At 44.9% G+C, this 16,235-nt stretch overlaps 2 protein-coding genes across 9 annotated transcripts in view; one reads left to right on the top strand and one right to left on the bottom strand.

The window, feature by feature from the left end:
• The window catches only part of PPP1R7 (protein phosphatase 1 regulatory subunit 7), an 82,524-nt gene extending 70,353 nt beyond the window's left edge, over window positions 1-12,171 (bottom strand). Inside the window, exons 1-5 of one of the 2 annotated variants that reach the window (XM_077153334.1) lie at window positions 11,052-12,171; window positions 7,569-7,697; window positions 2,076-2,131; window positions 1,325-1,390; window positions 501-631 (exon numbers count right to left, since the gene is read on the bottom strand). In XM_077153334.1, the coding sequence (XP_077009449.1) occupies window positions 501-631; window positions 1,325-1,390; window positions 2,076-2,131; window positions 7,569-7,697; window positions 11,052-11,103 (434 nt within the window). In that variant the 5' untranslated portion in view covers window positions 11,104-12,171. The remainder of the gene's footprint in view (window positions 1-500; window positions 632-1,324; window positions 1,391-2,075; window positions 2,132-7,568; window positions 7,698-11,051) is intronic. The other variant, XM_077153335.1, reaches the window with a different exon arrangement.
• Window positions 11,214-16,235, top strand: part of PASK (PAS domain containing serine/threonine kinase) — a 68,719-nt gene continuing 63,697 nt past the window's right edge. For 6 of the 7 annotated variants that reach the window (XM_077153318.1, XM_077153316.1, XM_077153315.1 and 3 more), the window contains exon 1: window positions 11,217-12,194. The gene's annotated coding sequence lies outside the window, so the exon portion shown is untranslated. Of the gene's footprint in view, window positions 12,195-16,235 lie in introns of all 7 variants that reach the window. The other variant, XM_077153313.1, reaches the window with a different exon arrangement.

Here is a 16,235-nt window from a genome sequence, read left to right as displayed (position 1 = left end):
TGGTAGTCCATGTGTCAACTTGGCTGGGTTATAGTGTCCAGTTGTTTATTCAAGCAAGCGCTGGACTGTTACTGTGAGGATATTTTGTGGTTTTAAATCAGCAGTCAGTTGACTGCATCCATGGCTGATGACTCTACAGTCAACAAAGAAGACTGGCTTCAGCAACAAGAAAAGTCTCATCAAACAGCTAAAAGGACTTAAAAGGAGAACTGATTATTTTAGCACTCAGAAAGAGGAATTTCTATGTCTGTTTTAGCCAGTCTGCTTTTCCTAGGGAATTCATTGAGGCATTCACCAGAATTCCCAACTCGTGGCCTGCCCTATGGAATTTTGTCTTGCCCTTCCCCATAGTTGCATGAGCCAATTTCGGTAATAAATCTCTTAATATTTACACACATATACATCTATATCTTCTTTAGTTCCATTTCTCTGGAGAACCTCAATTAATACATTCACTTTCCCCCACCCATTCCCAGTTCCCTCTGGGATTCGTGACTCACTCCAACTCTATCAGTGCTTCCAGATTCTCCATTTTCTTGATCTGGTTGTCATAAAGATCCAGCTCCCGAAGGCTCTGTAACCCCTCCAGGTTCTCAATGCATTTGATAAGATTCTGCCGGAGGCAGAGAGTCTAGGGGGTAGGAAAAGGATAACCGAGGTAAGGCAAGCGGGAGGACATGAGCAAATGTCAGCTTTAGATATAGGACAATATAAGACCTGCCTGCCTGGTTAACTGATGCATTTCCACTCTCCTATTTTTACTTAGAAAAAAATAAAAATTTTTACTGCCTTAAGAGGCAGGCAGGCACTGGACACAAAGGCTAGTACTGCCTTTGCTATGTGGATGATGGGAAGACCCAAAGGGAGTCCTGGAGGTCCCTACACTAAGCAGACTCCCATGGTGAGTATGTGTTAGGCTAGTGTTTGGAGTGTCTGCTAGTCCTGGTACAAGGGAAGTACACTCAGTGGGCTTGATTTTGAAAACTACTTTAACTAAAGTGAGTCAAGGAGTGTAAAATTTGGTATATGCTTAATTAGGCAGGCTCATAATAGAGGCACCTCAAGTGCCCAGCAGATCTGATCACTGATCACCTGAACTCAGTAGGATCCCCACCCTAAGACGCTATTTAAATCTCCTTATTGTGTGAGAAATGGCAATGTTCAGGATAAAAAAAGATGCAGAGCAGACATTCTCAATGCGGGCTGGTATCTTACAGACGGATAAGAACAAATGGCACAGCTCCCAAAGAGGTGACTTTTCAGTTGTCAATCTATCTGCATCCTTTTAAGTATGAGAAAATTCCAAGTGCTATAGTTATCTCACCTTGACTTTTTTCAGCACCTCAAATCCTTCAATTTTTCCTATTCGGTAATGATTTAGATCAACATCCTGAAACAAAAAAGAGATCTAGCTGAGCTATGGGCAAGTACCTGGACTTGCCTCCCCCAAAAATGAGAGCCCTCCAAGGAGGCCTGCGAGGTGGGTGGGATGCCAGGGGCAGAGACAGTGATTCACAACAGATAGATGTTGGTGACAGAAAGATGACTGCAAGATGTTCTTTGATTTACTGATTTTTATGAGTTTATGTAAAACTGATCCTCAACGTGGGTATGGAAAACTTGACTCACCCTCTAGCTCTCTTAAGTTCAAAACAGTGGCTAAGAAGCATAAACCTCAGCTCCAAGCATTCCAATCACGTCTGTGTCCAGCTGTGGGCTCAGGAAAGGGTCCCACTGGTCACAAGTGTGATCAATGGATCTGCCCTGCAAGGCAGTCTTTCATGCATTTGAAACTGTTAAAGCATTTTGCTCTTTAGAGGGTGGGAAAGTTAGTACATGCCCCCTTCAACATAATCATCTGACTCATTTGCCATAAAACTCTCAGTGGTCAAACAGAAATGAGATTTCAATCACTGTTATAATAAAAACAATGACTAAGAACATATGGAATCTGACCCAACCAAAGGAGGCTTAGAAGACTTAGTCTGGAGAAATCATTTACTAATCTGGTAAAATAACTTGATGTGGTAATGACCCACCACGTCCCCAAAGTTGAACTGAGCAGGTGCCATTACCTCTGCATCTCCATCCAAGTTAATGGTCTCCATATCCACAGGTAGCTCCTGTTCTTCTGAAGAAAGGAGAAAATAAAAAGGCTCACTAGGAATCCTCTCATTGGTACAGAGCTGTCCCTCTGGCAGAGGTCTGAAGGACAGAAGAGATTTGGCTGACAGCTAATCCAAACGTAGAAGAGAAACCAGTAGGATATGGTGGGATTATGCCCTTCCCAATAGTGATGAAGTTTCCCGCATCCTGCGATGCTGAATTAAGGCTACTGGTAAGGGTCTCCTGATCTCCATTTGCTCCCCTGAACTTCCTAAGGAAGGAAATGCAGTTGAAAGCTGTTGGTGGAAAAGAGGGAAAAGAGGCCGATTGAGCCACAGATGCCCAGTCATCTGCTTGTGAAGAAGCTGCTGCCGTCCTCTCGAAATTCACAGAGCTGCATAACTGGCAGCATCCTCGCTTTCCCCATATTTTCCCCTCCTTTTTGTTTATGGCAATAAATCAGGTCATTTGAATAGGGATCGTGCTGGGCACATCAGATGTTCTAGGATATGCCTTTTATTGCTTTAGAAGGTGGCCCAGTATCTGTAAACACTTCTCTTTGCAAAGAGCAAAACTAAATGGAACACAGCCCAGGGATAGCATTATAGAGCCTTGCTGAATAATTTAAAGACACTTCTGAAATGGGAGGGGATAAGCTGATGCCAGCAGAGAAGCATGCTGAGAGTCCAGGAGGAAGTTCTGGCTGCTGAGCTGGGCTTCTTGGACCCGTGCTCAGGAACTGCCCTTACCTCCTAGGGTCAGCAGACCCTTCTTACCTTTCTCACCTAAACCAATTCAAGCATATATCTCTAAAAGGATTAAATAAACAAAAGTAAAACCAAAAAGCACCCGCCCCCCCACAATACCATTAAATACTTTTCAAAAGTGAGTGACTCCTTGAGGTCACCAAATTCCTGGCTACTGCTCACATTTCTCCATTTGTGTTGTAATGCTCCCCCCCCCCCCCCCCCCGGCTGTGTGTTAGAACTAGGATCCAAATAAGGTCATACATTGTGACTGGATAGTATTTCTCTTAAATCTCTTTGTAAGTTTTGGTGTAATAAACAGGGCCACTTGTTCTATAAGTGCTGGCCCCAACCTGGATTTGGGGGTTGGCTGCCCTGGGTGGCCTTTGGCACCAACTCTCTTCTCTGTTCCTGTGCACTGCTTGTTACTTTTGTCATTTTATCTAGCTCCTATAGTTGAGCTGCTTCCACAGAGCAGAACTGTACTTGCTTCTGAAGTGGGACCTGCACACACAGTGCCCCTGGACTCATCAGGTTGTACCTTCTATGAGGCAGACTGCCTGTTGTCAGTCAGTCTGGCTTCTGGGACCGGTGGCTTCACAGAGTACTTGACACAGGGCCAGCTGAACAATGAAGTATGGTCCCACCCTGGGTGATAATTTGCTGTATTCCCATTATGCATTTATGTCTTTCCCATAACACTGTATCAGTAGTGACTCATTAAAAAAGATGAGTTTACTATAGTTGAGCCATAACCTATAGGAATTAAATAAAAAGAACTGAGTACTCCTAAGGGATATACTCAATTCCCTCTACAAGACAGGACACATTATAAACTCTGGGAGATGTGTGGAAAGTGGCACTATAATTAAGGCAGGCGCCCAAGTAGTTCACTGACCAAACAACACTTTTGAGAGGAAGGTGGGCACTCTAAGCAACCAGATGGCAGCAGGGGTATAAGCTGGGGCTGTGTGGGCTTAGCAGGATGTGTGGTAACTTTCAGGGGTTCTCTTTGTGACCTACTCAGCATAAGGCTGTCCCCTTGCCACTCTCAAAATATCAGCTTAACCTGAGATGTGGTTACCTTCCTAGAGCATCCTTCTCAATCTATTCTGAACTGATATTTTTTAATAACTTAGGCTAAACGACAAAAATTTACGGCAATAGCTGACATGTTTGCATTTGTTTTATTTGAACAAAAGAAGTAAATAAATTAAAATAGGAGGAGCTACTCTGGTTTCTTTAAAAATAGCTATTTGCAGACGATTTATAATTAGCTGGAGGAAAGCACGTGAGAATTCAGCAGCCCTCACTTGCAGCCCTATGCCCTTGGGCAAGTCGCCACCAGCATCTTAATCTCCTCGCCCGTAAAATGAGCTGTGCTAATGAGTGAGAGAAAGGGAATACAAGACAGTATTTTGTCAACTTTTAAATCCTAGGCAAACTTATCAGATTTTCAGATGACCATGTTATGTCTTGACAGCAAAAATGTGAGGGCAGAGAGCTCTCATTGCCTATCTTTTTTCTAGGTTTGAGTTAGTAACAAAAGCTTCCATCCACCACCCTTGTACTTTACCCCCCCACCCCACATCACTTTCAGAATGTGAACGTCCCAAAGTAAATGTGACTGGTACTTCTGTGGTAAATTCCCTTTTGCCTTAAAATCAGGTTGCCATAGTTACCAATCATCTTTGCTGGTACAGACAGAACAATGAAAAACATCTTTTTTTATCATAAAAGCACTGCATCACTATTAATTACCACTTTAAAAGAATAGCCACTGTATATATTTGCTATAAAATGCAGAATGCAGACTCCCTCTCAAACCTGCTATTCAGAGAGACCCTTAACAGTTTGATGTGTTTTCTCTATGAAGCAGGTAAAGTTGTACATTATTAATTAAAAACAAATAAGATTTTAACATTCATACTGTTTGGAAACCTGTTTTTTTTTCCACCAAGTAATATAACTTGGACATCGTTTTGTGTCTCTGTATATGGTTTCTTCTGCTCTTCTCAATGTAAACTGATTTTCTAAGCAAACAAGTAAAAAAAAAAAAAAAGCCTGGGTCATGGTTGGGAGGGAGGAAAATCACCATTACATGCTGAAAACTTACTTTTCTAATCTCTAAATTTATTTTTTTATTGTTATTCACTAAAATAACAAGGCGATTTGGACATTTTCTCCATAAAATGATTTTCCTAATATTTAGGCAATTTAGAAGTCAATCCTTAGGTCTATAAAACTGGTGATGCAGGATTCAAAAATGAATTCTTGAAGATATTAAATTGCTGTTCTGAAATTGGCTCATATTCCTGTAGCAGAAATAAAAGGATTGTCAGCTGCAATGCTTATGTTGTTTCATTTTCTAAACATATAATTAATAAAAACAGACAAAACTTCCAGGTCAAGATGGCGGCTTAACAACGTGCACGTTTTAGTTTGTCCTCCAGAACAACTACTAAATAACCAGAAACAGTACAGAACAGCTCCTGGGGCCACGTCAGTGACCAGACACACAGTATACCCCAGTCTGGACCAGCTGGACTGGCTGCGAGCACCCTCCCCCACCCCCAACTGTGAGTTCCCAAAGCTGCGGCGGCCGGCGCTCCTCCCCCACAGGCTGCTTCCCAGAGGGGAAAGGAAAGGACTTGACCAGCAGCAGGGACTGGGCACAATCAAACGCCAATTGTGGAACTAATTAACAAATTCTGACTACTAAAAATAGGCCCCAGCTTAGGTGAACCTGATCAAAGCGGAGGTTGCTCATTTTTGCCCTGGTGCCAAGGGGGAAGGACTGACAGAAAAGGGGGGAAAAAAAAGAAGGAAACAGAGGTTTTTGCGGCTGTGTATCTACAAAGGATTGACTGCCTCTGGATACAGCGGCAGGACTTTTCAGGCTGCAACTGCCCCAGGTATAGGCAGAAGTGAGCTCTTTTGGGGGCTTGTCTGGAGCCTGTGCCTTCCCCAGGGGAGGGGTGAAGCCCCACTCAGGTGGAATTCCTACCTCAAGGAATTCAGACACCAGGGCTTGGTAATTTGACGCCATTAAAACCAGCCTACAACCTCTCCTCTGTCTCCACCACGCCCCCAGCAGGGAGAGTCTGCCAAAGTTAAAGGTACCGCATCATCTTATGCTGGTGGGACCTGCAGTCAGACAAGTGCCACACACAGGGCAGGATAAGAAAAACAGAGTCCAGAGACTTCATAGGAAAGTCTTTCAACCTGCTGGGTCTCACCCTCAGGGAAAATCGACCCAGGTGACTCTTTCCTCCTGATAGGAGGCCAGTTTGGTTTGGAAAAATCTGGCTGGGGAATATAATATCTAAGTAGACCCTCCTAAGTGTGTGTGTGTGTGGGGGAAGGCACCACACAAGCAGGGCGAGAAACAAGAAAACAAGAACTGAAAAATTCTCCTCTGTTAAACAAAACTTAAGCTAAAGGTCCCGATAAAGCTGAACTGAATGTCAAAGAACAGATAGACAACAAATTCATCCAGCAAGAAAACCCTAGATAAAAGAAGTGAAAGCAATCTCCAGAATAAACTAGTTAAGGTAATTAAATGCCTAGACACCAGCAAAAAATAACAAATCACACTAGGAAAATTGAAGATATGGCCCAGTCAAAGGAACAAACCAACAATTCAAATGACATACAGGAGCTGAAACAATTAATTCAGAATGTACGAACAGACATGGAAAACCTCATCAAAAACCAAATCAATGACTTGAGGGAGCATATAAAGAAGGCAAGGAAAGAACAAAAAGAAGAAACAGAGTCTAAAACAACAAATCATAGAACTTATGGGAATGAAAGACACAGTAGAAGAGATGAAAAAACAATGGAAACCTACATGGTAGATTTCGAGAGACAGAACATAGAATTTCAAAACTGGAGGACGGAACATCTGAAATCCGACAAGAAACAGAAACTATAGGAAAAATATGAGCAGGTACTCAGGGAATTGAAAGACAATATGAAGCGCATGAATATATGTGTTGTGGGTGTCCCAGAAGGAGAAGAGAAGGGAAAAGGAGGAGAAAAACTAATGGAGGAAATAATCACTGAAAATTTCCCAACTCTTATGAAAGACTTAAAATTACAGATCCAAGAAGTGCACATTTCCCCAAAGAGAATAGATCCAAATAGATATACTCCAAGACATTTAATAATCAGAATGTCAGAGGTCAAAGAGAAAGAGAGGTTCTTGAAAGCAGCAAGAGAAAAGCAATCCATCACATACAAGGGAAGCCCAATAAGACTATGCGCAGATCTCTCAGCAGAAACCATGGAGGCGAGAAGACAGTGGGATAATATATTTAAATTATTAAAAGAGAAAAACTGCCAACCAAGAATTCTATATCCAGCAAAACTGTCCTTCAAAAATGAGGGAGAAATAATTAATAAAAACAATTTCCTAATTCTGTGCCAGTGGAATGAGAAAGAAAAAAACAAAACATCCACATTTGCTTGCAAGTGCCCTAGGAGCAAGCCCATAGGTTAGGGGAGGACTCTAGAGGTCAGAGAGGCTGTTCACCTGTCCCGTAGGCCCTGAAGCTGGCACTCACAGACCTGAGCATCAGCCTGAGGCCCTGAGCCCAGCAGTCCGTCCCTGGACATGGAGCTAATATGACACACACAATTCGCCCAGCACTGCCTCTCATACACCCTCTCCCTCACCCCCATGCTCTAGTCTAAGGTCCCGACTGCCTGTACCTTCTGGGTTGTCTTTGTTCCTCTCCTCTCCGTCCTTTAGGCTCTGCTCGCTGAGGTCTGCGACAATGCCACTGCTGTGCTTCTTTCCTTCCTCATCGCCCGACTCTTCAGATTCTACCCGCCTGTCGACTGAACCACATACAGCCATCAACACCTTACGGGATGCCTGGAGTGGCTTATAACGGACACCCACCGTGGGTCAAAAAGATGTCATTCAGAATGTTTGGTGAATGTGGTTCAACTAAGTTTTGAGGATTTGCCCATGTCCCAGGTTGTCTGAGGCATCGATGGTGAGGGAACTACTTAGGGGGAGGAAGGGGAGCAGGAACAGGGGGCCACATGGATACAAATAAAAGAAACACATTATTCCTACCCTCAAAGAACTTGTGAAGAATTATTAAAATGTTTTGAATCCCTCTGCTCATTTTGTGAGAAAATGTCCTAATGACAACACCTAACAAAGGCCTCTTCTGTGCCTCCTGCTGTTGGTCTGGATGTCCACTGCCAAAGAGACCACTTGTGAACCTCCCGCCATATACCTTCATGTGCCACTATTTATTTGGCCAATTTGCCAAGAAAACAGTCCAGTTCACAGGCCCATGTTGTGAAAGAAATCAAGACTTATCTCAAACCAGACTGTGGGCAGGAGAGAAGAATAACAAAAGAGGAGAACACAGCTGATAGCACTAAAGCCCCACGTGAAGGTTACTAATGTTAAATGTCACTGAATATAGTAAAATGGACACACAACTTTTAAAAGTTAGTAAATTAAGATTAAAAAATCAACAAATAAATCAATGATTAAATGTGGCAGGTTGGTAAGAATTCTTTGGCAAAAATTATCAAATAATTTTCTCTTCTTATAATTTTTTTTTCCTTTAACCTCTTTTGGAAGTCTCTTTGGAAGACCTGAGACTGTTATACTAGCTTCAATACTAAAAGTTCCTTGGAATTAACAGCCACAGTGAAAGTATTCTTTTTTGACCATCTACAGTTTACATACAAAAGGATATGCTTCTGAAGAGGAAGGTAGTTTGCATTTCATCTTTGTATCCCCTATTGTACCTAACAAAGTAGCATCCAGGAAAGGACTGCTGAATAAGAAAAGTCCCCATAAAATCTACTCCCAAATCTCCAAATCCATTCCTTCTTCTCTATACTGGTAATTTATCTTGCTCAGCTAGCTACTCAGTACCTTTGGCATGGCTTCCTGCTCTGCCCCTTAACTGGTATCTTTTTTGCTTGGTCTTGCCTTATCTAATCTATTCTCTGTTGCCGGAGAATGGGGTCTGATTCTAAAATCCAAATCTAATCTTTGACTCAAAAAAGATTTCTGAATGGCCAGTGGCTCGTCCTGGGTTTATACCTTAGCTCTTGCCAATTGACACAGCTTTGGCAAGTTATTTCCTTTCCTAAACCTTAGATTCCTTATCTGCCAAAGGGAATTAGTATAGTATCTATGCCTCAGAGATGCTGTCAGAGTTAAATTAGATAAGGCACTTAGCACATGCATGACACGCAGGAGATATTTAGTGAATCAGTTATTATCCACACAGGGCACTGTGAGGTATCAGAGGTGTGTGTGGGAAATTCCTCTAGTCAAGGATCTTACATAAGAGATGATTTCCATCCAGTCCAGGTAGTCAGTGCTGGGATACTGGGGGTAAGGCCTAAGAGAAGTTCTATCCCAGACTGAGGTGAGGGAGTTAAGAAAGGCTTCTCAAAGGAGCTAAAGTCTGAGGTGGGAATTGAAGGACAAGCGGAGGAGATTAGTTAAGCGTAGTCCAGCCCAGAACTGAGGATGAGCATTGTCTACTGGGTGATGTTCTGGTGTAGCTGAGCCCAGGACCAGATGGGAGGAGTGCTGAGAGGTTAAGAAGGCAGGTGGAGTGAAATCTGTTCCTCTACCCTGAGAGCAGCAGACAGGGTCTGAAGCATGAGAAAGCTGAATCAGGACATAAGAAAAGGACTTTGGGATACTGTGAAAAAGGGTTGGCAAACTGGGGCAATGAAATCTAGCTTGGCAAAGACCTGAACTAAGGGGTTGGCAGTGGAGGTGGAAGAAGTATTGGAGATTTGGAGCTACTGAAGAGGTAGAGGAATCAGAACTGGTTGACTTTTTGAACATGGGTTGGAGTGGGAGAGAGAGAAAAGCCTGTTTCTTTTATTTGGGCAAGAAGGGAATTGGCATTGCCATTTACCAAGCCATACAATGGTAGAAGAGAGAGCAGGAACAGGCCGAGGAGTTGGGAAGGAGGGAGAATATGAGGAGTTCATACTACGCTCATATTCTCCCTCCTTCCCAACTCCTCAGCCTGTTCAGTGCTTAAAAAAATTCCATGGTATCAAAATCCACCACTCTTATCATGTCCTCCTGAAGTCCCCCATGAGGGCCTCTCACCAGCCTCATGGGCCATGGCTCATCCTCATCCAACGACTGTTATCCTGGTCAAATTTTGCTCCAAATAGTCCGTGTTCTTTTGTTCCTTTTCCTTTGTGTAGTTTCCTTGGTCTGAAATGATCCTTTTTTCTCCCTATACCCAATCGGTTGACTTGTAGTTATCCTTCACAGTCCAGGTTCAAACTGACCTTGGCTGTGCACCCTTCACCATCCCACGGGCAAGCAAGTCCTGGCTCCCTTTCCCCCACGCCCACTCCCTAGCTCTGCTTTCTTCCTCCCTAGCATGTATCACCGGGGGTGGGGTGTAGTGATTGTCTCACTAAACCAGCAGAACCAAAAGCACAAAAGCATTCAAAAGCCTAGCTGGCTCACCAACTGGTAATATGTATACGTGCATACTTTTTTATTTTTAGAAAAATGAAAGTGGAGGAGGAAAGTTGAATTTAGCCTTCTTTCCGGACCCACGAAAACCCTGGAAACAGACTTCTATAGCTGTTTCTATAACGGTTTCTCGGCAATTTTTATAACTTAATCTTTTGACTCCTCGCCTCATTGTCATTCCTTTTCCACAATCCCTTCGCTCTTAAGAGAGGACCTTTCTCCGCCCCGGCCACATTAACAAAATAAGCAAACTCTAAGAGGTTACACAGCGCCCGGGGCCTCAGTTCCTTCATCAGCAAATCGCCAATCGCTGTCCGCATGTCAATTTCCGAGGTTCTGAGGATGTCTCCAACTGGACCAGAAACGCAGCGGAGCTTCGGGAGCCCCCACGTTCCCTAGAATCCCCACCCACCAGCCATGGACTCTCGCCGTCGCCCTCCCTTCCCTTCGGGTCTGTCCGGAGCCTTCGGAGCCTCCCGAAACTGCCCAGCCGCTGTAGACCCCCGGCCCGGGCTATACCGTCTCTGGAGCCTGCCCCGCTCAGCCGAGCCCCAGCCGGCAGAGGTCAGGAGGCCGCGGCAGGGCCCAGGCCGCCGCCGGAGGTAGGACGCCGAGTTTCTCTCGGGGAAAGGGCAATGCCGACCCGCTGCTACCCCCACCGGCTGGGGCTCTTCAGCCGCCACCCCGCAGGAGCAACTCACCTTCCATCATCTCCTGCGACTGTTGCTGCCCTGCGCCGCGTTCCGACGCCATGTTGGCTGCTCGTCCCCTTTCCGGAATTAGTCGCCTCAGATCCCCCAGCCAATCAGGACTCCCATCGCCGAGGCTACGCAACCAATGGACTCGCCGCGCAAAGGCTTGCACCAGACGCGCCTGCGCAGAAGCAGCGCCTCATGGAAGTTGTAGTTCGCCCGCGACGTTGCGCCCCTTCTTACCCTCCGGCGCCGCCTGTTGCACCTCTCCGGGGCAGGTAACCTCTGGAAGCAGAGCCAAGACCAGCAAGAGGCTGGCAAAGAGAGGAGGTGGAGTCGAGGCGGGCGCGCGGAGCCGTAGCTGCGGGCAAATGGCAAGGGCGTCGAGGCAGGCTGGAGGAGAATCGGGAAAATGCCCTGGCTTGTGGGGTCATGTCTTTCATTATCCCGACTGTAGAGGCGTAAAGGACTGCGGCCGCGCGAATCTTCGGGATGGCGAAGTGCGTCCCAGCATCTCACAGCCTCACTGGCCGCGTTTGTAGAATGGACCCAGTGGACGAGTGCAACTTACTCCTGGCATTATCGCGCGGATTAAACCACGCCTCTTGTGAACGCGCTTCGTGGGGCAGCTGGACAGGGGGTAGCAGGACAGGTGGGCAGCAGGACGGGACGGCAGGCGGGCCATTCCTAACGGCGCCGCAGTTTCCGTCTGCCGCTCCGAGCCTCCAGTTTGGGGGGGTTGAAAAAGCGTGAGCGGCAGACGGTCCGTCGCCCTCCCCGCTCACGAAGGGGCTGCCCCGCGTGGCGAGTCCTTCGGACTGGGCCGCCAAGAGTCGACCCCGAGTCGATCACGCTTCTCGATCAGGAATGCTGAAGAAAACGTCCAGGACCCGGACTGTCCGCGGCTTTATGTCTCTTTTGGCTCCTTCGCACTGCCGTAGAGCACGTCCGGTGCGTCCCTAGCAACCGTTAAGCGCGGGCTTCAAGCCTTGGGCCTGCGGAGTCCGGCCCACTGGTTCCAGTGGTTGGCCGGCGGAACCGGTCACTCGGCGCGAGTCTCTATGCGATTGGCCCATGCGGCTGGAAGCGAGGGTCCGCTCCCACCCTGCGGGGTATTGCGAGCTCTGTAGCGGCGACTCTCGCAGGCCCCAGGTGAGGAACGTGCGCTCGGGAGAACGGGTCCTGCTCCGCGGCCTCTCGGGGTCTGGCGGGCCTGGGCTGAGGGGCGCGGGCCTGCGAGGGTCCGCTGTCGTCCTGCGCCGCCGCCGCGCGCCCCTCGCCGATCCTCGGGCGAGGGGCACCTAAACGTCGACGCCCTGCGCCTGTGGCCCTCGGGCCGGCTCCTCCCTAGTGCCCGGGAGGCCGTACCGTGGTTTGACCGTGCGGTGCCACTTCGGGGCCTTTCCAGCTCCCGACCTGGCCGGATGGGGCGGTCCAGGAGAGCTCGGTTCACCTCGCTTTAGTTTGGTTTATCTGCTTTATTTCCTCACTGCCTGTCCTGCAGCTAGAAGCTAAGCTCGAGCACTTGAGACCTCGTCTTCGTCCCAGCTGCTTTCCAGCATCCAGGACGGTGCTTGGCACTCAGGGGCTTTGTTACCAACTGCGCGTGGGATGAATGAATGAGCTGGAGTGCGCATGCCCGCTGCTTCCCGCCGCGGCCACTGGGGTGCTCCCCTCTCCTTCCGGACTTTATCCTTACCTTTCTGTAAATTTAAGAAGCTGTAGATAACAGAAAAATCATTCAGAAAACACAGAGTGCCCATATGCCCCACTTTTATTAATGCCTTGCATTGACGTGGCACCTTTGTTACAATTGATGAAACAATATTATAATTGTAGTATTAACGATACTCAATAATTTTCATTAGGATTCGCTGTGTTGTACAGTCCTGTGTGTGTGCTTTTTTTAAAAAAATTCTACAACATATTTAACCTAAAATTTCCCTTTTTAACCACATTAGAATATATAATTACGTTCACAACATTATGCTACCATCACCCCAGATAGAAACTCTGAACAATAAAGCATTAGCTCTCCCACCGCGACCCCTGGTAACCTGCATTCTAGTTTCTGAGTCTGATTGTGCTTTTTCTAATTATTACACATCAGTGAGCTCATACAGTATTTGTCTTTGTGTGTTAGCCTTTTTTCCCTCCATGTGAAGTCTTCAAGGTTTATTCCTGCTGTCTCATGTTTCTTCTTCGCCAGTTTTTCTTTTCCCAGAGAATTGGAGTCACCGCAACTGGAATCTTAGAAATAGTCTTGACTCCTTTCTTTCCCTTACTTTCCATTCTCCTCAAAATCCAGCTCAGTTTCCACTTAATTGGTTTCCTTCTCTCTCCATCTTTCTGTCCTTGTTAGTGTAGGATCGCCTATTCTCTTACCCTGATGGATGTGACCTGTCTCCTTGTCCCCAGTCTTCAGGATAAAATCCAGACTGCTGGAGCTGGCACAGAAAGAGCTTGGAGCATGCTGGTTTCTCCAGGCCAGTCTTAACCTTCTTTTCTGTGTCCTGATTCCTCCCCAGGGGTGGTAGGAAAGTCATTGCTGTACTGGTTCCTCTACTTGGAAGGCTTTAAGGCTTTTTCACTGCACTCTGCTTGGCTCGGTTCTGCCAGTGAGTACCTCCCCCAGGAAGCCTTTGCTGACATTTCCCATCGTGGCAGCTATCCTTCTCTGTGTTATTAGGATGCTTTGATCCAAGAAAACAGAAGCACAGATGCAGGATGGCTATGAGGAGTGAGGAATGATACTAGTGGGTCTTAGGGTGCTTGAGCCAGTGGCTCAGAATTTTCCAGGACTAGAATCCTGGCCTTTCTCTGTTCTGTGCTCACCATGTTGGCCCCATCCCAAGGTTCTGCTCTTGGTTGCTCAGCAGTGGTGGGAGCACCTGGAATTATGTGCTTCCTACCTTAGGTTCTAGTAGGAGAGAGGAAATTGCTTCCAGAAGTTTCCCTGGAAGAGCAAGGAGGACTTTCCCAGAAGTGCCCTGCAAACTTCTCCTTGTTTTTATTTGGTCTAAATTAGGTTTACTTGCTTCTTCAGGAATCAGAACTAGCTATGGGCATAGGTTTATCCTGAGGCACCTTCAGGAGCTGATACAAAAATCTTCTAAAAATGGGAGGTGTAGACTTATATGTGTTTCTGGTTAGCACTGGAGTTAACCATTTCAGAAAACCCAAGGACCCCCTAAGGTGGCATGAAGCCAAGGACTGCTCTGAGAGGGACATTGTGGTGCAGTCTTCTCCCTTACTGCCCCCCCCCCCCCATATCAGTGTTAGTTACAGCTTTCCTCCCTGTTTACCATAGTAACACTGTAACTTTCAGGAATATAATTAAACTTCCACTTCTTGATTTATCAACTTTGACAGTTTATTGATGTCCTCTGTGAAAGACAAAAAAATGCATGCACTTACCCTTTCTTCACCTTCCCTCTTCTCCTATTTTTGTTATATTTTTATTTTTACAAAGTAAAATTTGAAAAGATTTACAATGTATTCTGAAAGGTTATATTATCATTTTTATACATAAAGCTTTGTAAGATTTTCCATGTATTCTGAGGAGTTATAATTTTTACAGAGTAAAGCTTTACTTTACATATACAATGTTTTCTGAAGAGTTAGGTTAACTGTTTTTACACAGTGAAGGTTTGAAAGGTGTACCATGCACTCTGAATCTGTAATGATGTCTTCTGTGTTTTGTCTATAGATTGGTTCTAGAAGTAAAAAGCTACTTCTACGATCATGCCATTGCTATCTATTATAGAAATAATTTGTCAGTTAGATGCTTAGAGAAGAAAATATAAACCTGTGAGATTTAAGTGTTGCTACTTGAAGCAAAGATAGTTTATTATTCAATTATTTCTAGCTCCCTACATATCTTTTGGTTCATACACAGCTATCGTTTTCCAGGATCCAAGCTGGATGTGTGTGTGTATTTAATGTAATTTTTAGTATGTGCTAATCAAGTCATATGAAAGAATAAATGTAACATCAGTCACATTCATTACAATAAAGTGCGCCCATTTGAATCCACTACTTACGTAGAGAACTGGAAGCCCCTGTGCCCCAGTGCCCCCTCCCTGCTTCACCTCTCCGAGGAAACCAACTGTCTCAAGTCAGTGTTTATCAGTCTCTTGTTTAAGACAGTTTCATCACATATGTAGATATGGCTAAATAATATATTTTAGATGGGCTTTTGGATTTTATAAAAAGGGAATCCTATTGTTGATAGTCTTTTGTGACTTGACTTTTTTTTTTCGTTCTATTGCTAACATTTATCCACATTGTGGGTAATTTATTTCCACTGTTATAATTCATGGTGTGAATATACCAGAATTTTACATCTGTTTTTCCATTGGTTCCCTTTTTGCTGTTGTGAGTCATGCTTCTTTGAACATTCTTGTGTGTGTGTCTTGCTACATTCATGAAAGAATTTCTCTAGGATGGAAATCTAGGAGTGGAAAATGCTGGGTCAGAGTAGGCCAAGATTTAACTAAAATTGTTTTCCAAAGAGCTTTTATCAGTTAATTAGAGCTCCTGTTGATCCACATCCTTCAACATTTGGTATTAATAGATTTGTTGATTTTTGCTGATTTAGTGGGTATAAGTTGCCCTGGTTATGCTAATGAAGTTCAGCCTCTTCTCCTAGGGTTATTGACCACTAGTTTTCCTCTTCTGTGAACTCTTGTCCCTAGCCTTTGCCCATTTTTCTGTTGGACTATGTGTCACTTAAGTTTTTTAAAAATCTTATTTATTTACTTAAAAAATATTCTGGACTTAATCGTCTGTTGATTATATATATGGTGAATATCCTTTCTCAAATTGTGGCTTGTCATTTCATTTTCTTTATGGTAGAACAGACATTCTTAATTTTAATATGGTTAATTTATCAATCACAGAGCTTTTTGTGTCTTGTTTAAGAATTTTTTTCCCTACTCCAAAGTCTTAAAGATGACTTATTTTATTGTCTTCTAAAAGTTTAGTATTTTGAATTTCACAGATTAAATCTTTTATTAGGCTCTGGGCTTTGGTTCTGCTTCGGGTGTGTTAATAGATCTGCTTTCCCAGCTTCCATTTGGATAAAAAGTTGTCACAATATCATCAACGGAACAGCCTGTGTTCCTTCAGTGATATGTAGTGCTTCCCCAGTCATGATAAATAAGTGTTCATAGAGGCAAGAGTGTGTTGCTG

Source organism: Tamandua tetradactyla, chromosome 3 (assembly GCF_023851605.1).
Source record: "Tamandua tetradactyla isolate mTamTet1 chromosome 3, mTamTet1.pri, whole genome shotgun sequence".
Classification (NCBI taxonomy): domain Eukaryota; kingdom Metazoa; phylum Chordata; class Mammalia; order Pilosa; family Myrmecophagidae; genus Tamandua; species Tamandua tetradactyla.
Note: the sequence above shows the minus strand (reverse complement) of the source record. Positions and strands in the feature narration are given on the sequence as shown.